At 50.5% G+C, this 21,682-nt stretch overlaps 1 protein-coding gene across 1 annotated transcript in view; it reads left to right on the top strand.

Annotated features, from left to right (window-relative positions):
• Positions 1–21,682, top strand: part of Dbf4b (DBF4 zinc finger B) — a 28,127-nt gene extending 6,445 nt beyond the window's left edge. The window contains 11 exon segments of the mRNA XM_037201189.1: positions 4,179–4,241; positions 8,416–8,604; positions 10,787–10,823; positions 12,484–12,597; positions 16,610–16,668; positions 18,429–18,594; positions 18,644–18,772; positions 18,775–18,822; positions 18,970–19,114; positions 19,177–19,280; positions 19,728–21,682. Coding sequence (XP_037057084.1) covers positions 4,179–4,241; positions 8,416–8,604; positions 10,787–10,823; positions 12,484–12,597; positions 16,610–16,668; positions 18,429–18,594; positions 18,644–18,772; positions 18,775–18,822; positions 18,970–19,114; positions 19,177–19,280; positions 19,728–19,918 — 1,245 coding nt within the window. The 3' untranslated portion in view covers positions 19,919–21,682.

Here is a 21,682-nt window from a genome sequence, read left to right as displayed (position 1 = left end):
GGAGGCAGAGGCAATGAATCACTATGAGTTCAAGGCCAGCCTGGTCTACAGAGTGAGTTCCAGGCCATTCAAGGCTGCTACCCTGTCTCAAACAAACAAACAAAACAAAGGAAAAAGAAACAAAGCTATAACTGTGACTCTCAGGCCAGCATTCGACAGCTACTCAGATTATTACCATAACAGGTTCTTCTTCTTCCTTTTAATTTCTTTTCAGTATATGTACTTTACCTGTGCGCATGCACGCGTGTGCACACCATGCCTTGTGTTTATTATTAATTGCTACATCGGAAGGGAGGAAATGAGGTACTGAGACTGACTTGCCCAGGGTCACACAACTAGGAAGAGAGAGAATATTTTATTATCTAGATACTTATTTACCTAAGAAGATTTATTATCTAGTTTTGAGACAGTGTGCACTGTGTAACCCTGGCTGACCTGGAACTCACTCTGTAGCCCAGGCTGGCCTCAGACTCACAGAGATCCACCTGCCTCTGCCCCCTGAGTGCTGGGATTAAAGGTGTGCGCGGCTCTTCTCAGCTAAGCTGACTTTCTAGTGACATTCTGTCTTTATCCCCATGACTTACAGAGAGGCTTACAGGACAGGACTTACTAATCAGGAGCCGGCTACAGGTGGGTGGGTGAGTTCTGTTTTAAGTGTTTATGGGAAGGACTATACACCTGACACTACGTGAGTTTCTATACATTGTATGAGAAACTTCTAACATATGTTACATATGTGTATTGTGTCTCGGGTAAGCTAGACCAGCTGATTATGCTGTAGTCATACACATCCTTCCAAAGGGAAGCTGTCAGGCCTAGGCTGTAAACACATATCTTACTTCCACTATTCTCTGTGAATGGAAATAGGTTAGATTTAAGATATGGGAATGTGGGCTCTGTCTCCTGATGGGAGAAACAGCAGCAGATATGTTGCAAAAGGTGTGGGCGGGCTGGTATGGGAGGAATGTGTGGCGGTTGAACAGTCTGCCACATTATATAAGATGATTGCTACCCCACCACTACCTTCGAGCGCTTACTTCTGAAGAAGGTAGATGTGTCCTTTGAGCTGGAGTTTCAGGGACCAGAGAGCTGGCTCAGCAGTTAAGAGCTGTGCGCTCAGCAGTTAAGAGCACTCGTACTGGCTTCGTAACACACACACACACACACACACACACAATGTAAAAAGAACACAGGTCCTGGAGAGGTGGCTCTGCAGTGAAGGGAATGGGCTTTTGTAGAGGGTCCAGGTTTCATTCCCAGCACCCAAATGGTAGCTCACAACCAGTTTTAACTGCAGTCCCAGGGAATCTGATGCCTCTTCTGGCCCCCATGCGTACTTCACACACAGTACACATACATGCAAGCAAAATACCCGCACACATTAAGTAAATAAAAAAAATTTTTAAGAAAATAAAGAAATCCTAAGCTATAACATTAAGGGTTTTACATTTTTATTTATTTTTTATTTTTTTATTGTATGTGTGGGGGTGTGTAGGAGCACTGGGATTTTAGGTGCTGCTTACATGAATTTTGAGAATTTGAACTCAGTGTCTCATGTTCGTGGGGCAAATGTTTTACCCACTGAGCAATCTCTCCATCCTCTAAAGATTTTTAAAAACACAACAAAATATACCAACTTAGCTCTTTTTGTTGGTGGTGGTTTTTTGTTTTTTGAGTCAGGGTCTTTTTATGTAGTCCTGTCTGTCCTGGAACTCACTCTATAGGCCAGACTGGCCTCAGACTCACAGAGATCCGCCTGTCTCTCCCTCCCCAGTGCTGGGATTAAAGGCGTGGACTACCACACCCAGCCTTTTTTGGCTTTTTGAGACAAAGTCTCTCCATGAAGACCATGTGCTACTGTGTCATGCTCATTTAGGCATTTCCCTGTGTACATTAATTAAAGTTTACAACACTATGAAACCATCAACATTGTTTCAAAACTTCCTGAGCACCTGAACAGAATCTGTAGATATTGCCTAATAACTCCTATGTTTCCTGTCCATGGCCCTGATCATTTATCATCTGCTTTCCAGCTCCCTGAGTTTGTTTAGATCCTTCATATCAGACCTGACACTTGTCCTTCTGTGTCCGGCTTATTCTCCATAGTTTAAAACTATTCATTTGCTTATTTGTAGAGACAAGAGTCTCACTTTACAGGCCAGCCTGGCTTAGAACTTGTGTCCTGCCTCAGCCTCTTGGGTGCAGGAACCATAGTCATGTTCCACAGTGCCCGGCCTTAGTGTGATGTTTAAGGATCATCCATGTTGCAGTGCCTATCACAACTTCATTTCTTTTGAATAATATAGCCATTGTAGGGATATATACATTTTAAAGATTTTGTTTGTTTGTTTTTGTTTTGTTTTTTTTTTTTTTTTTTTTTTTTGGTTTTTCGAGACAGGGTTTCTCTGTGTAGCTTTGCGCCTTTCCTGGAACTCACTTGGTAGCCCAGGCTGGCCTCGAACTCACAGAGATTCGCCTGGCTCTGCCTCCCGAGTGCTGGGATTAAAGGCGTGCGCCACCACCGCCCGGCTTTGTTTGTTTGTTTTGAGGCAGGGTTTCTCTATGTAGCCTTGGCTGTCCGGGAACTCGCTCTCTAGACTAGGCTGACCTCGAACTCACAGAGATCTGCCTGCCTCTGCCTCCTGAGTGCTGTGATTAAAGGCATGAGCCACCACCATGCGGCCAAGATTTATTTTTAATTATGTGTATGTATCTCTGTGTGGGTTTGTGCATCTGAGTGCAGGTGTCCTCGGGAGCCAGAGGCTTCAGCTCCTCTGGTACTGGGAACCAGATTCAGGTCTGCTAGAAGAGCAGTACCTGTCCTTCCTTCCTTCCTTCCTTCCTTCCTTCCTTCCTTCCTTCCTTCCTTCCTTCCTTAGTTTTTTGTTTATTTTGTTTTGTTTTTAAGATTTATTTATTTATTATGTATACAGTGTTCTGTCTGCACGTATCGCAGAAGAGGGCACCAGGTCTCATTACAGATGGTTGTGAACCACCGTGTGGTTGCTGGGAACTGAACTCAGGACCTTTGGAAGAGCAAGCAGTGCTCTTAACCTCTAAGCCATCTCTCCAGCTCCTCTTTCTTAGTTTTTTTGAGCCAGGCTTTCTTTGTATCCCTGACTATCCTGGAACTTGTTCTCTAGACCAGGCTGGCCTCGAACTCAGAGATCCACCTGCTTCTACATCCCAAGTGCTGGGATTAACCACTATCACCCTGCAATGTATTCTTAACCATTGAGACATCTCTCCAGTCCTGTATATATTACATTTTGCTTATTCACTCATCTGTTTGGATTTTTCTACATTTTGGCTGTTGTGGACAATCCTATAGGGAACATTACGTGAATATCTGTCTGAATGCCTGTTTTCAGTTCTCTGGTAACAAATACTTAGGAGTGGAATTGTTGGCCCGACGATAACTCTTTGTTTAGCGTTTCAAGGAATCTAATAACCTAAGTGCCAGGTGTCCCATCAAGTCACACTTCTGGAGCATCCTCATCTTGTATTTTCATGGTGTCAGTAGCTTCAGATCGGCACAGGAGTCTTACTCCCCTGAACTGAACAGATGTGTGAAGCAGGGCTTTTCATTTTCCAGACAGCCAGCTGTTTCTCGCCTGCCACCACACCTTGTTGATGTCCGTCTTTTCTCCCACACGAACTTGTGCTGGACAAATTTATTATTACCAGTTAGGATTTGTGCTGGACAGAGAGGGGTTGAGGCAGAGAGAGTGAGTGAGTGAGTGTCTGACTGAGACTGACTGTCTACACTAACTGGCATACAACTCACTATGTAGACATGGGATCTGAGTGCTGGATTAAAGGCGTAGTCGCCATGTCTCGCTCATTGTATAACACAGAAAAACAATGGCCCAGCCAACCACTCTTGATGTCCTTTCTTCATGTAATCTCACATTGTCAAAGGACTCAAAGCATATGGCCTTCTGCTGCTGGGTCAGGGACAGCAGTTCCTGGAGGCAAAACCTGAATTGTATATATAAACCCTATCCCATTTCAGGATGACGTCTTCTTGAGGGCTTCAGTTCAGAACTGCATTTAGTCTATTTAAAGACATTGATTCTGGAACTTCTGGCAGCAAAGATTTCCTTTCCCAGCCTCCTGATATTGACAATTCTACATCTGCTTTTTGGTTTTCAGCCATCCCTGTGATCTGGTTTCAGGTAATTGAGGGTTTTCTAAGCGAAGAAGTAAGTTACATTGTGTCCAGCCACAGAGAAACAAAGGCAGAGTGATGGGACAAGGTGCAGACCGCCCCAGCCCCAGGGAGGTCGGAACTACCCTGGACGGTCTAAAAGACCTCACATCAGGACTTCACAGAAACCCCCAGAGTGGGGAAGACCTCTGCGGGGTAGGAAAGCATGGTCAGCAAGCAAAGGAAGTAGGCTTTGGTGAATACTCTGGCAGCCTCTGGGTTGATTTTATCCCGTTTGCATTCAGGGATCGAGACTGATCATAGCCCTGGGTCTAAGCTGCTCAGCATCCTGCTATCCTTGCTCTGTTTCTTCTATACTGTGCCCCTCCTTGCCCTCCCCTCCTCCTCCCTGTACCCCTTCTCCTCCTTCACTTTTACCACTGCCTGTCCACTATGTCACTTTTTATGGGGACTTCAGAGTTAAAGGTTTAGAAATATAGAAGAATCCTTTGCAAAGCCGAAAAGCTAGTTAGAATTGTTCTGGGCTTGGACAGGAGTGTCCTGAAGCCACAGCAGTTTCCTTCTCCCTTTTCTCTTGAAGGGAGGACCTAGAGTTGATATAATACACACATCCCTTTTCTTTATTTTTGTTTTTTGAAGCAAGTGTTTTATACAGCCTTGAACTGCTATGTAGCCAAAGGTGACCTTTGAACTTCTGATCTTTCTATCTCTGTCTTCGAGTGTTGAGATTTACAAGCACATGCCACCACACCTGGTTTTATACCAGACTGGGGTCTGAACCCAGGACTTGGTGCCTGACAGGCAAGCGCTCTGCCACCTGAGCTCCATGTCTTGCTTTTGTTGTTGTTATGTTTAAATTCTTACTTTTATGTGTGTAAGTGTTTGCCTGCATGTGTATCTGTGCACCAATGTGTGTGCAGTGCCCAAAGAGACCAGCAGAGGGCATCAGATCCCCTGGAGCTGGAGTTACAGACAGCTGTGAGCCACCACATTCTGGGAACCAAACCCCTGGCCTCTACAAGAGCAGCCAGTGCTCTTAACTGCTGAGCCATCTCTCCAGTGCTGTGGGATGGTCTGTATGTCAAATTGTTCTGATTGGTCAATAAATAAAACACTGATTGGCCAGTGGCCAGGCAGGAAGTAGGTGGGACAAGGAGAGAGGAGAATTCTGGGAAGCGGAAGGCTGAGGCAGAGACACTACAGCCACCGCCAGGACAAGCAGCACGTAAAGACACCGGTAAGCCACCAGCCATGTGGCAAGGTATAGATTTATAGAAATGGGTTAATTTAAGATATAAGAACAGTTAGCAAGAAGCCTGCCACGGCCATACAGTTTGTATGCAATATAAGTCTCTGTGTTTACTTGGTTGGGTCTGAGCGGCTGTGGGACTGGCGGGTGACAAAGATTTGTCCTGACTGTGGGCCAGGCAGGAAAACTCTAGCTACACTCCAGCCCATGTCTCATTTTCAACTTAGAGTCTACTCTGGCTCTCTTCCTCTAAGGCTTACATTCTTATTTGTTGTTTAATTTAGGCTAATAATAAAACTTCTATGAAGATACACTATTGCCATCACATTAGGACAAGACTTCCAAAACACAAAATTAAAAAAACTCTGGGAGGGTGTGGAGGGTTGGGGGGACACACCAAGCAGATCTCTGTAAGTTCAAAGCCACTGATCTACACAGCTCGTTTTGAGACAGCCAATGCTATACAAACAAACTGTCTCAAAAACCAAAAGGAAAAAAAGAAAAACCTCAAATGAAGCATTTACTATATTGCTTACAGAGGAATGCTGAGACACTTAAGGGGTCTTCAAATGTCTGTGATGGGTTGACCGCAGATGAATCACAGTGGCTTTCTCTACCAGGGTAGAGTGTAGCTCCCTTTGGGAGCTTCAACTTACATGTAGCTTTATCGTTTCCTCCTAAAGATTCTCTGACTCCGATTTGTGCCTGTCCTCAGCTGTCACTGCTCCAGGTTTCTGAGGGACATAACCCACGGTATCACTTCACTGTACACATCCGTGTGTGTGTTGTGATTCCATGGCATGCCTCAACGCTCTTTCCCTGTCCGATGTCTTTGGGCAGAGGGAAGGAGCTACTGCAGAAGGCCATGAGAGGCCAGGTGAACTGGGGCAAGGGGGGACCAAGTGGACAGTACCAGGCAATGTGTGGTTACCCAGTACTACAGTACAGATAAGCCATACACATGGTCCAAATGAACACATGCCATTAAAGAGAAGACTCATTAAAGTAAAACCAGGATGCCTGAAACTAGGCCCAGTGGCCATGGGCCTGAAGTCTCAGCTACTCAAGAGGCTAAGGTAGGAGGACTGTTTCAGCCCACAAGTTCATGGCCAGCCTCAGCATCATAGTACGAACCCGCGTGTGTGTGTGTGTGTGTGTGTGTGTGTGTGTGTGTGTGCGCGCGCGCGCACATATATGAAGCCGTCAGGCCCCTGATAGAGTGAGGGAGATGGTGCTGCCAGCATAGCTTCCTGGTATCCACGTATGTGCTCGTGGTGTGCAGACAGCCTTCCTCACAGAGGCCCTCCTTAGAGCCAAGTCACAAAGTAGCCAGATCCAAACAGTCGCCAGTCCATCCCATCATCCTGGCCCGCCTGTGTGGAGGCTAGAGTGGGCCTTCCTAGGGGTTGAGGTGGGGTCTCCGGGCACTGTGCTCTCTCCTGTGCCTCCCCAGGGCGCCCCCCTCACATGACCAAGGGCTCTCAAAGCAACATGTACCCATCCCCATCATGCCCCAGCCTCAATCTCTGCTGTGTCGTGTCGGGGAAGAAACAGTGGAGGTGGCTCTGGGAGCAGCCGCCTCCTGACCAGTTCCCGCTCCTGGGGAGTGAGGCTCCTGCATGGGGATGCACTACGAACCCCTCAGATACCCGTGGAGGGGAGCTTGGTGGCTGTGACTAGGAATGTCACCGTTTAGGGGAGGGGTGGGCCTCTGAGAGCTGGACGACAGAAATGCCCAGTTACTGTGGCTCCACGGGGTGGGAGGGTTTGGAGAGGCTGGGTAGCAGAGAGCCCAAGTGTGGGCTGTGGTTTGAAGCATTAGACAAGGACCTGGGACATTTTAATTAATATAGCTGTCCTCCAGCTAATTCGATGGTTGTTCTGGTCCCATCTTAAAAGTAAGGAAGTAGGGGCTGGAGAGATGGCTCAGAGGTTAAGCGCACTGGCTGCTCTTCCAGAGGTCCTGAGTTCAATTCCCAGCAACCACATGGTGGCTCACAGCCATCTAGAATGAGATCTGGTGCCCTCTTCTGGCCTGCAGGCGTACATGTAGACAGAATACTCTATACATACATACATAAATAAATAAATAAATAAATAAATAAATAAATAAATAAATAGGCTGGAGAGATGGCTCAGAGGTTAAGAGCACTGACTGCTCTTCCAGAGGTCCTGAGTTTAATTCCCAGCAACCACATGGTGGCTCACAACCATCTGTAATGAGATCTGGTGCTCTCTTCTGGCCTGCAGAGATATATGCAGACAGGACACTGTATACATAATAAATAAATAAATCTTTTTAAAAATTTAAATAAATAAATAAATAAATCTTTAAAAAAAAAAGTAAGAAAGTAATCCTGAAACTGGTGGCCACTCTTCATTTGCTTATTCTGTGCTAGGAATCACCAACTTAATACCCACATAGTTGTGCTCTGTTGGACAAATGAGGAAGAGTTGTGTAAACTCCACAGTCTACATCAGAATGAACATCGAGGCCCATAGTCCAGACCAGTGTAGCCTGTCAGTTCCATGTCCTCACATCTAAAAGATCTGTCTGCTGTGGGATAAGTGGACCCTGAATACTTGTCTAGAAGAGCTGGCAGTGAGCGATCTTGTCCCCTGCTCCACTCTGAACCAGGTTTCCCTGATCTATTTTAGGGGCTTGGTCCAGATAGCCCAAGATCTTCCAGGGACCCGAGGGTTGTGGAAGACTTTCCTGGTCTGGCACAAGGAGACTTCATCTCACTGACATGCCAGCCCTCTCTGACTCGACCCCAGTGCCCGCTGGGTCTTCCACCTGAGGACACACCTGTGTGAATCAGGCCTCTCCCACAGGCACCACCGTGGTTATAGTTTACAGCCCCTGGTGAATCAGGAAGCACCTCAGTCCAAACTGGAAATGCATCCGTCACTCTACAAAAGCATGAGACATCTTTCCACAGGGTAGAGACCGAGGTCCTTACCTGTTGTCACTAAATGCAGAGGTGACATCTAGCCACAAGATGGCAGACAAGGCTGGTGTGGTCTAGCAGGCCAGGCTGGAGTCCATACAGGAAAGGTTCTGTACTGGGTAGATGGTGGAAGCCTTGCCCGTAGCCCGTGTCTTCTCCAGAGACACGCAGGTGCACACGCAGAGCCGTCCTTCCGGTCTCTGTGGACAGAGAGACAAGAACAAAAGGCGAAGGTAGGTCATCCTGCTCCAGAGGACAACTGGTCATATTCCACCACCCAGGTTGGTGTTTCCTGTCCATGCAGCGCTGCAGTCACAGGACTGCTTCGTGTCTATAGCTCTTTCTCCCTGCTGTGGTTCCTGTTCAGTGCTGAAACATTCACTGTGGCCTGGGCCAGGGGCTGCCTCCAGGTTGTCCTGGCCCAGATAAAACGTGCAAACGCACCTGCCCTGCTGGCCAGGAACAGCTCTTGGCCCGGGAATGAGCCTACAGACTGCATGGGTGGGGGAGGGGCGCTGTAGCTCCACTCTGGCATCTTCCGAACGCTTCTTTGGCTTTTCCTTCTCTGGGGTTAGAGCCATGTATACCCCCATAGAGAGCCCAAGCTTTGGCTGGGTATGTGGCTCAGTGATGGAGTGCTTGCCTGGCAGGCACAAGGGCCCAGGTTCAGTAGGCAGCAAAAAAATTAAATGGCTAATTAAATAAAAATACTTAGAGAGCCGGCGATGGCGGCGCACGCCTTTAATCCCAGCACTCGGGAGGCAGAGGCAGGTGAATCTCTGTGAGTTCGAGGCCAACCTGGTCTACAGAGTGAGTTCCAGGACAACCAGGGCTACACAGAGAAACCCTGTCTTCAAAAGCAAAAATTACTAAGAGAGCCCAGGCTCACATAAGGTCACAGTGTCTTTATCAAGGGTAACTCAGGAAGAATTCAACCTTCAGACCCGTGTGTTGTCCAGAGCAGAACTAGCAATCCCAGACCACATCCAGACCAACGGAGGGTTCAGCCTGGCTCTGCCCTTTCCACAGGCCAAGTCGAGGAGTCTGAGTGTGTGAGTGTGTGTGTGTGTGTGTGTGTGTGTGTGTGTGTGTGTGTGTGGTAGGGGTGGCTTGCTTCTGTTTAATAGGTTTGTATTCAAAATTAGAAAAGATATACGAGAAAGTCTCCACCTCCAACTCCTGTTCCTTAGCCGCAGGACTCTCCCTGATATAAGCAGTATGAACAGATTATCAGGCCTCTAGGCCTTCATGCACAAAGAACCAATATGTCAGAAATCCTCCCCTGCTGGGCTAAGGGTTTTACTCAGAGAGAACACTTGCCTACCACATACCAAACCCTGGGTTTGAACTCAGAAACAACAGACCAAAAAAAAAAAAAAAAAAAAATCCTTTGTGAGAATACATGGTATTTTACTTTGCTTTAACGTAATCGTTTTGGAGTCTTTTGGAATGAGTTTTGGATATTATCTGTACTCCCCAGCTCTTTGGCTTTTTTTGTTTCCATCTATGTTTTTTTTTTCAATTATTTTTATTTTATATGCATTGGTGTTTTGCCTGCATGCATCTCTGTGTGAGGGTGTCAGACCTTGGAGTTACAGACAGTTGTGAGCTGCCATGTGGGTGCTGGGAATTGAACCTGGGTCCTCTAGAAGAGCAGTCAGTACGCTTAACTGCTGAGCCATCTCTCCAGCCCCCTCCACCTATGTTTTTTGAGATTTATTTTTAATTTTTAATGATGTGTCTGTGTAGGTATGTGCACATGAGTACAGGTGCTGTAGGGGCCGGAGGCCACAGAGCCCTGAGCTGGAGGTCCAGGCAGTTGTGAGATGCCCGGTGTGAGTTCTGGGAACCGAGTCTGCAAGAGTAGTTAGCACACACATAACAGCTGAGCCATCTCTCCAGCACCGCCCCCCATTCAGTTTTAAATATCAGCCCAAATTGACCTTGATTTTAATATTGGTTTTGACTTACAAAACAGGCACTGGGAAGCGAATGTCCAATGTCTTTGCCCTGGTCCTAGAAAGCAGTCTGGGAGGGCAGCAGCTTCTAGAAAATAAAAGCTGTCGTGAGCGCCCACTCTGTGGGGCCTTGATGTCTTTAGTTTCACTGGGGTCACACTCCTCACAGTAGGGCAGCTCCAGTTCCCACCTGGGCCTGAGGAATCTCAAAGCTTTGCTCCACTCTGTTCACCTTCTATCATCGCGTGAGCCACCAGCAGGGAGGGATCCGCAGAGGCCTCCTGTTCATGGTGGCCCTGGGAGGCTCGGCCCAGGTCCACTCCAGCTCACAGCCTGAGACTGTCTGCAGCCCCCAGCAGCAGGGGGCAAAGGGCAGCAACTCACCCTACAGGCCCAGAGCCTCGACCCCCCCCCATAGCTCCCTTACATCCTTAACCTATTTTCCCTTCCCTTTTAGGGAACACGTCCAGGAACAGAGTCAAGAACACAGAAAGGTCAGTGTGGTAGCTTCCCTGTCTAATTGCGATCCCTCCCTCTATAAACACTTCCCCACGGCTCCCTCTGCGGCGGCATCTGCTCACTTTTCTGTGGCAGGAAGCAAGTCCAGCTTGCGTTACCCCCTCATGTTTCCAGGGCTCAAGCCTTGGATCTCTGGGGCGACAGAAGTCCATCCAAGTGCAAGTGCAAAGCTGCCTGGCCCCGGCTTCTCCTCGAGAGCCAGGACCCCATGCAGGAGCTCTGGCTCCCGCAGCTCCGGGCTGTTCCGCACTGAAGTTCAGCATCCTTTTCCTTCTGATTCAGTAGCAGTTTGGGGTGGGCAGTTTGACAGCTGCCTACCGTTTTCAGAAATGCCAAACTCTCTGGAACTGACAAACAGGCAGATTGATGGACTCTGTCTCCCGGCTCCTCTTGGACAGCGGGAGCTTTCTCCCCTGGATGCGGCTCCCAAAGCTGCTCTTTAGGTGGCATTTATCCGTGAACAAGCAGGAGCTAAGAAAAGTTGCTTGGCACTTCCTTATGCTCTAAATTCAAGGAATTCTAGGGGGGACTTGATTTTAATCACTGTCTCAGTTAATTAGAGAGACGAGAAATTATCCCCTGAAAGTAATTAATGGAGCCGTTAACCGAGGAGAAAAGGCCGCCTTTTGCTTGGGTGTTCGGATGGCCCCCAGTGGGGCGGGGCCTGCGGGTCACCGGCTTCTCTGGGGGATATGTGGCTGTCAGTTCTGGCTTCCAGCCCGCCAGCTTTGACTTCAGGCCTGCCAGCTTTGACTTCAGCAGCACTCCTGGTTATTGAGGAGATGGAGCGGTCCTGATGGCCGTGAGCTTCTGTAAACTGCAAACACCTAGCTGGGAGCGGGGAGTCTCATGGTTGGTTGATCCGGTTTGTCTCTTCCGCCCCCTTTGCCTTTGCCCTGATTATCTGGAAGCAGCGTTCACCTGCGGTGGTTTTCTATCACCCACCCTGCTCTTAAAATCACAAACACTGCTTTTTCCTGGTTTTGTTTGCTTTATGGAGTCTCAGTGTATAGCCCTGACTGGCTTCAGACATGTGGTGGTCCGCCTGCCTGGCTGCCTCAGTGCTGGGGTTTCAACTGTGACACCTCCCTGGCACCTCACTTTCTTCATTCTCTGTCATCTCTGTTTCCCCCACAAACAAACAAACAAACAAACAAACAACACAAACAAAAGTCTTCATGGAGACTTCTGCCTGGACAATGTTCTCAGGTCCCTCGGGATTCTGAGGCACCTGGATCCAAGGTCTAGGAAGGACCTGGCACATTGTAGGACTTCAACCTTGCTTTTACTAGAAACTGCCAGGGCCTGGTGACTCCCATCAGCCAACTTTCTCACAGAGATGGCATCCTTGGAGGTTGGCAGGCTGAGAACCCCACACAAGTCCCGCGTCCGACTGAGGGAGGGCATGTCTAGGGTTATAGAGCAACCCTGTGGCCTGTCCCTCAGTAATGTGACTCTGTCTCCCTGGGCTAGAGGCTGAGGAGGTGGGGGAGGGGAGTGCTTCGTCTCTGCCAAATGGACCGGCATGGGCTCTTAAGCTTTGGCAGGGACATGCCTCTCCGAGAATTTCCGGTGTGTGGTGCAGCCTGATCTGGGACAGACGGGCAGCTAATGGCTGCATTCTTCCCTTTACAGTGGCCAGAGTGAAGGCACCATTCCTCAGAGATGAAGGTGGGAGCTGGCGAGTGAGACCTCCCTGCTCTCTGCTTGTCCCCGCAGGAAGGAGGGAAAGGTACCCATGGGACCCCAGCTGACACAGAACATGTTCCTGCACCTTGGTGTTCCTGGGAAGCCGCTCTTTCCCACTGTCAGAAGACTCAGACTAGGGGAGGTAACATCTGATACTCCTCGAGATGAGTCAGAGGTTAACGAGCCTGTATGAATTACCTCCATTTAATACTCTGTTTTTATGAGCCAGGCAGGTTCATTATTGCTGCTGCGTTCTGCCAGGGTATATGCCGATGCTTACTGTTGAATTATTACTGGGGTGGTCATAGCAGTAGGGACACTGTACCCTTCTGACTGAAGGTGTGGGATGTGGCACTGGGGTTTGTTTACCTTACACTCAGTGAAGCCTTGCTGGGTGAAAACATGAGACCCCATCCTTGGCCTAGTAGGGAAAACTGATGTCGGGAAAAACAAGGGGTAGGTTACTGCCATTTTCCTAGCCAATTGTGGTATAAGAATCGAAGTTGGGATCCCTAACTGCCCTGCCCAGTGTTCTCTCCACCTTGACCTCTCTGTCCTCCATAATGGCCTGTCTTGTCAAAAACAGGACGGCTACTGATTGGTGATATTAACCTGATAAGCTCTTAGGAGCCATATTGCTTATTGAGTCTTCAGAAAGTACTAGGTCAAAAGTATGTGCAAATCTATAATTTTTTTTTTATAGTTTACTGAAGGAACTAAGTCCATGTTTACCTGGGATAAGAATTTTCTGTGCCCTTCAGTCTCAGGGATGGCAGCTAATGACGGCCCTGAGCTTGCATGGTGCTCACTCCCCCAAAGGGCCCAGGCTCCCTCAGAGTCTGAAGACCATGCAGAGCAGCTTTGTACATGGAAAGAACACAGGGAGGGTATTGGGACACTGCCTTTCCAGTGAGACTGAGCACATGTCCTTCAGCCCCCACCCCCTTTCCAACCAGGATGGCCACAGGAAACCGGTTCTGGGGCTGCAGCTGAAAGGGTAGGCGGTCACAAGTAGCATTGCCGACGGAGGGGAGGCCTCGCTTGTCTGCCCCTGGATCGTAGGCCAGAGAGGAGACGGTGCAGCTCTAAGGTTTCATATGATTCTTCTCGTGTGCTCTTCTGTAGCATGTGCTCAGCAAAGCTCGTTAGCCTGACCAACCTCAAGTCTGTAAAAGCAGAGACAAAATGTCACTCAGAAAGAAGACGGAAGGGTGCTAGAGCTGTGGGTACTCGTTTCTCCTTGATGTCCAAGAAGACTCATTTCTTAATTCCCTCCTGAGGCCACAGACTTTCGTCTTACCCACAGGAGCCCATGGGACTGCACTCTGCCCCTCCAGAGCACAGGCTGATATAACCAAATGGTGTGCCTGGCATTGACCTCAGTCAGTAGGTTTGCCAAATACACACAAATCATTTCTGGCCCTAGAAGTGTCTTGAATGCTTGCAAGTTAAGGCAAACTGCCAGAACCGCTCGGTCTAGCTATCCAGAACCTTCGCCATGCCTCTCCTCTCAACAGCCCCAACTGGGTGTGGTGGCATATACTTATAATCCCTGTTCTTGGGAGGTGAGGGTAAAAAGGATCAAGTGTTTGAGGCCAGTCTCAGACACAGTGAATTCAAGGCCAGCCTGGGCTACATAATGAGACTCTTATCTCAAAAAAAAAAAAAAATTATTTTTAGAAGCCACCTACCAAGGTGGTTATAATAAATAAAAGGACATGGAAATCACTGCTGTCGCTTAAACCTTCCGTTTAGGTTCTGCCAGACTAGAACCTTCAGAAGTCGGTGTGGGTCAAGGGACAAAGTGGGAGGAGCTAAGGCGGGAGGCGGAGCTAAGGCCAGAGGCGCCAGGTCTAGACACTGTGCCCGCCTCAGCCTCTTCCCTCCCCAGCACTGGAGTCAAACGGAAGGTTTTCGTGTGTTTCAGGAAGCTTTATCCTTGCCACCCTCTGTCTAAATCCTTTCCTAAAGTTTCTTTTCCGGGACCCAGAGGCTCCAGCACCCCCAGATAGCTCACACTGTATCAGATAGGTCCTTCTGATTCCTGAGTGCCACGGATGGTTACATGCCAAGGTCCACCCTCAGGGGCCTGCTGGTCAGATTTGGCACTGGCCATCTGTTTGCTCCATTGGCAAAGTCTCTTCTGGGAACTTAGCCCAGAGAAGAGACACACTAGGACTCTTTATTTATTTAACCCTACTGAAGAATTTGATTTGTTTGTTTGTTTTGAGACAGGGTTTCTCTGTGTAGCTTTTGGGGCCTGTCCTGGAACTCACTCAGTAGACCAGGCTGACCTCCAACTCACAGAGATCCGCCTGCCTCTGCCTCCTGAGCACTGGGATTAAAGGCTTGTGCCACCACCACCTGGCATGAAGAATTTGCTTTAAGTGTCCAGAGAGCAATAGGCTGTTTTCTGAAATTCAGATTTATAAAACCACCATCATCAGAGTGCCCTGGGTTTCCCTGAAAATGCAGGTCCCAGGGGCAGAGGAGATGGCTCAGTGGTAAGAACACTTTCTGGACAAGCGTGAGGACCTGAGTTTGAATCCCCAGCACCGGTAAGAAAAGCCTGGCATGACTGTGCACACATGAACCCCAGCACTGTGGGGGTGGAAACAGGAGAATCGCCTGGGTGTTCTGACTGCCAGCTTGTTTCCAGGTTCAGTAGTAGACTCTGCCTCAGGGGGATGGGGTGGAGAGTGGAGGAGTAAGCCAGCCAGTGGCCGCCCCGGGCTCTCCGTGTCTCTGTGCACACACATCACACACAGACACAAAGTGGGTCCCCCAGCTATCTTTAATAAATGCAGGTTCTGGACTCTTGCTGTACCTGCAGAATCAGAATCTGCAATGGTAAGAGTCAGGCATGATGGTGCACACCTATAACCTCAGCAAAGGCTGGAGAATAATAACGAGTTCAAGGCCAACCTGAGCTACAAGGTGGGACATTGTCTGAACCAAGGGCTGAGCACTGGGGCTGTAGCTCAGAGCAGGACACTTTCCTGCCATCTACAAAGCCATGGGTTTGATCCCTGCATCATGGACTCACACACGTGCTTAGACTCTCTGGTATTAGAACCCCAAAGACGCGGTCTTAAAAGCTCACGGGGGATTTCAGTTCACACCAAAGCTTGACACTTGTTGGGCTAAAAATGAGGACTGACAAAGGGCTTTGGGGGGGCGTCACTTGCTGGACTGTGTGACCATGGTGGGGGGGTCACTTGCTGGACTGTGTGACCATGGTGACGCACAGGCTTGTCCGTCTTCCCACTCTGCAGGTCCTGAGAATTTGAACTTTCACTGACCAAGTAAAGAAGGAATTCAGGCCGGGCAGTGGTGGCACACACCTTTGATGCCAGCACTTGAGAGGCAGAGGCAGGCAGATCTCTGTGAGTTCAAGGCCAGCCTGGTCTACAGAGCAAGTTCCAGGACAGCCAAGGCTACACAGAGACACCCAGTCTTGAAAAAAAAAAAAAAAAAAAAAAAAAAAAAAAAAAAGAGGGAATTCAGCTCAGGTGATGATTAGGCATCCTCTAGGGCCCTTTCTTTAATTCATACTGTCTGTGTGTGTCCCTGTATCTCTGTCTGTCTGTCTCTGTTTCTCCACAGAGTCTCTCTATATGTGTCTCTTTCTCTCTGTCTCTGTCTCTGTCTCTCTCTCTCTCTCACACACACACACACACATACAACACACAGTCTTTCTGTGTAACCCAGGCTGGCCCTGACCTCATTGCCCTGGGGCTCTCAGCTTCCCAAGTTTGGGGTTACAGGACATGCCTGGCATATTTTCAGGCCCTTCCTTCCTTCCTTCCTTCCTTCCTTCCTTCCTTCCTTCCTTCCTCCCTCCTCCTCCCTCCCTCCTTCCCTCCCTCCCTTCCTTCCTTCGTGTATTTTTTCCCCCAAGACAGGGTTTCTCTGTGTAGCTCTGGCTGTCCTGGAACTCGCTCTGTAGACCACACTGGCCTCGAACTCACAGAGATCCGCCTACCTTTGCCTCCCCCCCCCCCCCCCCCCCCCCCGGCTTTTCAGACCCTTCCTAACTTGGGTCATAAGGTTAGTTCATGGACTCCAACAGCAGAACAAGGGAAGCTCAGCCGAGGTGCCCGAAAAGCCGAGAAGAGACGGAAGCTGTGGGTCAGGAAATAGTGCAGTGAGAGAGCGGAAGGACACAGTGGCCGTAGGTGAAGGGTGAGTCGGCAGCCAGGAGCTGAGGCTGAGTCCAAACGCTCCCATCCTTTCCCAGCAGGTGCCAAAGGGACCAGACACCGGGAGACCTAAGTGCCGCAGCAGAGCTGGGCCTGGGATGGCCGAGTTCACAGCGGACTTGCAGAAGCTGTACGAGGGAGGTGGCCTAATGAGGCAATGCGGGTTTGGGGGTTGACTGTGAGGAGCCTAGCGGGGGGTTGGCCCAAAGCAGGGTGCTCTGTGTGTATAGCACCCCACAATGTGTGTATAAGAATTATTGGAAGAAATGGATAATTTTTACATTTTTAAAATAATTAAGCTGGGCATGGTGCACATGTAACCTAGCACTCCTGAAGCGGAAAGATGAGGGCTACTTAGTGGGACTCTCCTCTCTCTCCTTCCATAGATAGAGATATGTATGTGTACATAGATGTATATATAGCATACGTATATATTTAGCACACATATGCACTCAAAATTCGAGAATTCTGAAAGGCTTAAAGTAAAAGTGTGTTCTGCATCCGTCCTCCGCTTCTGCATGAGTGCATGCCTCTCCGACCGCTTTCCTGCGCCGTGGGACAAGTGGCGCCCGCCACGTGTGCTGCTTCTTCAATAATTTATAACTGCTACTAAAAAGTGTCCTTATCCCCCCCACACACACACCCTTTTTTTTTTTGACTGCAGAATATGCCATTGCCTGAATCTTCTGTCCTTTTTTTAACCAGTTTCTTGCTGATGGACACAGATTAGCTGCAGCAAATACGTACTTAAGAGAAATGTGTCGTTGTGTAATGAAGTCCTGAGGTAGCGATGTTGGATCAGAGGGCGCCTGCGTTCGTACTTTTCATCAGTGTGGCCAAATGGCTTTTCACACACACACACACACACACACACACACACACACACACACACACAATCACTGTTTCCACTTCCCCTTGCTAAAGCCTGTACATTGTCAGACTTGTTGGCCCCCGGCAATCTGATATATTGGAGTGTGTCGGGACGGTTGTCGGGACAGATCTAATCTTTAGTTTTCCTTACAATGACCTTGTTAGACGGATCCTCCTGTTTGCTCCTTTGAATTTTCTGTGTGAACCCTGCTCATACTCTGCTCATTTTCCTGGGCTATTGATCACTCCCTTTGTGATTTGTAAGGAGCCCTCTGTGCATTAGGGCGCCCAGCCCCGTTTTATTAACTTGTGAGTATCTTTGTAATTGGTGGCTTCGCTTTTAACTGTGCTTGTGATTTCTGCTGCGTATATACCTGTGTGCAGTCAAATTTATCAGCTTTTCTGTGTGTTTCTTCAGTTTGAGTTGTACTTAGGAAGTCCTTAAAAGGGAATGTTTTGGACTTGCTGAATTTGCTAGGACACCAAACAGCAAGGCCTTTATGCTATTTGCAATACGGAGCTGAAACTCCAGAGAGCAGTTTGTAGAAGAGATTTGCCTTATTTATTTCCTTTGGGAGAGTGTCCCATCTTTTAGACCAGACTAGCCTCGAACTCTCGACCTTCCTGCCCGGCCTCCCCAATGCTGGAATTACAGATGTGAGCCACTGTGCCAGGCTTTGAGGAGGAGGTTTGAAAGTCCTGAGTAAAAAGCGGCAGCTATGAGAGGACCAAGCTAGCACCAGAGAAGGGAGGCTTGAACCGGAAGAAGTTGAGGCCAGGACAGCCCCTTCCTGCTCAGAGCCTCCCTCTGTCCTGCAGGCCAATGGCTGCAGATGTGGAGGAACTCCTTACAAGGGTCCTCGGCTCCCGCTCACAGTCACCTGTGGTGTCAGACACACGAGTGAGGTGAGCACAGATGAGAACCCACAGGGAGGCCTCTTCCGGGGCTTCTCGGATCCCCTGGGCCATGTGGTATCAGATGTAGGTCAGGCCTGCCCACTGTGCCATCTGGGTCTTCCCCTCCCTAGTCTGAGCTCCAGGTCCTATGCAGCAGCCCTTCCTTGAGGGCCCCAGCAGTGACCACGTGACCCCACCCTCTACCCTCCCCAGGGAACTCAAGTGTGGGGAACCAAACCTGTGGCCAGCTGCATGCACCATGGCCAGGAGAAGAAGGGGTTCTGTGAATACTGCCAGGAGGCCTTTGCTCCCTGTGGTGAGCCCCTTCCCTACGAGGCAGTCACTGCCCACACTCTCTGAGGGAGCCCTGTGAGAAGAGGAGTCAAGGAGCCTCGCCTGCCCAGTCTCCTCTGTGGCATGTCTAACACCAGAAGCACTGGCATCTGGGTTTGTCCCACCCCAGCCTTATCTAATGCCCTGCGCCTCCCCCTGGCCAGCATCCTCCGAGTTTCCAGCACCACGGCTTTGCCACCGCTTTGTGGACATAGCTTTTTGGGGTCAGACTCCCCAAATGAGCAGAACCAGCCACACCCAGAACCCCGAGTGAGGTGAGCGGCGTCAGGAGCCAGGCTGTACTGTTCTAACTTTCTTTCCACTGTCCTCTGTCCAGGTCACATAAGAGGTGGCCGTGGGCGTGGTGGGGAAAGGGCAACTCTGGCTACCTAAAAATGGGTGTACGGGTCCTGCGTCCCTCCAAGATGGGTGACAAGCAAGGTCTTTCTCACTTTCTGGAAGTTATCCACCCCAGAAAGGATTGCAATGTGAGGACCTCGGGGTCTTCTGACCCCAGCTCTCCCCTGTGTCCGCCAAGGACAGACACTCTCCCCCAGAGCTGGGGCTTCCCCTGCCGCCTGCCTGTATCACTGCCTCTGGATTCAGCTTGGACAGCAAGCTCTGTGCTGCCTTGTGCAGCGACCAAAGGGCACAGCCGCCAAGTGGAACATCCTCTGATCCATTCTGTGACCAACCCCAACCACAGATCTTAGAGCCAGAAGAAGCACACAGCCCTGGCTGCCCTGGCGTGGCAAACTCAAACCAAGCCCTCCACCTTCACCACGCAAAACCCCCCCCGCAGAGGTGCCCTGCACAGGCCACTTCCCTGTCCCCAGCCCAACCCAGCAGACTCCCTTCCTCTTACAGGATGTGTGTCTACCCCCACAGGCTGTCAGGTCCCTGGCTCTGATTGTGACCCACTCTGTCTTGAGAGTCCACCCCCTGGCCAGCCATCCCATCTTAGGGCGGCATCTCCTGGGATGAAGAAGGAAAGTGGCGGCCAGACTCCGGGTGTCCCAGAGCAGAAGGGGACAGTGCACAGCACAAAGGCACCAGCTGACCCTGCAGTGGCTTGGTGAGGTGCCAGGACCAGAAGCAAGATGTCTGGGGGACCAGCTGGTTTGCTTGTGCCCCCCCCTCCCAAGGTACCTTCTGACCAGCTCTTATGAACCCCCGCTCTGACCTAGACCTGGCACTCGCCGGCCACCAGCACAAGATTCAGTTCCCTGGTGGCAGGGCTGAGAAGAAGCCAGGGACCATCTGGCCACACACCTCATCTTTTGTCCCAAGAGCCTCTAGTCTCTGTGGTGCCAAGACAAATGGTCGCAGACGTGGTTTCTCCTCTCCTCTTCCATGTCCTGAGTCAAGACCCCAAGCCTCCTGCCCGTCCTTGGCCACTCACAGAACTGCCTCTCCTTTCCAGAGCCCATTCTCTGGCAGGCCCTCAGAGAGACCAGCAAGGTCTTGGACCATCCAGTCTCCCGGGCCTGTGGGAAGATGGCCCCTGGAATCTGAGGATTCTGAGTGTGCGGCCCTCGGCGCTCTTTGCCGGCAGGCTGACCAGCTCCCCGGCTGCTCCCCCAGTCTCCAGCCGGCTGTCAGCCTACTGGTACCCAACAGCAGGCGGGCCTGCCGACGCCCAGCCCCCATCGCTCTCCCCCTTGCTTCCCCAGCCGGTGTAGGATCCCATTGCTCCGGTAACTTTGGGGGCCCCAGCCTCTCCAAGTGTCTTGTCTCCTGGGCCCGGCCCCTGCTGGGTGCTGGCAGACTGCTGCTCCTATGAATCCCGGAGACAGCTCCTAACTGCAGGGTCAGAGTCGGGGAGGGGGGGGCACCTGTGCTGGTGCTGCCCACTGACCAGGGCTCGCTGGGGCAGCAGGAGGACCAAAGCCCGAGACCACCCCGGAAGAGCCAGGGGGCGCAGGCCTTTGGGGGGTCGGTAAAGCGGCTGTGGTACTCAGCTCTGTGGTGCAAAAGCACTGCCAGGCTGCCGGGTCTTTGCCTAGAGGAGTCTGGACTGGGAATGCCCTCTGCCTCCAGCCACGGATGAGACCGGACAGAACTCTGCAGGAGGCTTGCCCAGCCACAGCCAGCAGCCCACAGGGACAAGGTTGGCGTGAGAGGGACCACAGAGGAGCTGGAGCAGTGGCCCAGCTTCCTGCCTCCACCACCCCACCCCACCCCCACCGAGCACTTGCCTCTTTTCAGAGCCAAGGGTTAGCTGGTGTTGCCCACCCCCACGGCAGCCTCCTTTCCCACAAGCATGTGGTCTCTCCTGCGTTCTGAAATGGCTGTTTGTGTCCCCTCCCCCACCCCCCCACGCTCACTCGGATCCTCGGGGAAACATGAAGCAGAGGAGGGCTTGGGCTGTGATGCCTCCCAGCCTTGGCTCCCCCATGCACTTAGCCGGAACCCAGCACCGACCTCCCCCGGCCCAGGATGAGGCTGGAGGCCCTCTGGGGAGCCCTCTCGGCTCTTCCCTGCACCCCAGTTAGGCTGAGCTTCCCACCAAGAACACTGCTGTTCAGGGTCAGTGTCTCACCTGCCAAGTGTGTGTCTCCCTCTTCCCCCGCTCCCCCAGGACCTCCTCCCACTTCTGACAGCCAAGCCATTAATCTGGAGACAGAAATGGGCTTGCTATCGATTCCTGGGCCACTGGTTTTTATTACAATTTGTTCCGTGGTCCTTCTCACCCTCTCTGCCTGTGTGCTTGTCTCTTTAAATGTTGAAGCTGCCAGGAGTCTGGTGCTATTCTGTCTCCTTTTGGAGGAAGAAAGGGGGGCCTAGCTGTGGGTGAGGACCTGAGTTGTTATCTTGGAAATAGAGCAACTGAGTACACTGAG

The sequence above is a fragment of the Peromyscus leucopus genome, chromosome 8b, assembly GCF_004664715.2.
Source record: "Peromyscus leucopus breed LL Stock chromosome 8b, UCI_PerLeu_2.1, whole genome shotgun sequence".
Taxonomy (NCBI): domain Eukaryota; kingdom Metazoa; phylum Chordata; class Mammalia; order Rodentia; family Cricetidae; genus Peromyscus; species Peromyscus leucopus.
Note: the sequence above shows the minus strand (reverse complement) of the source record. Positions and strands in the feature narration are given on the sequence as shown.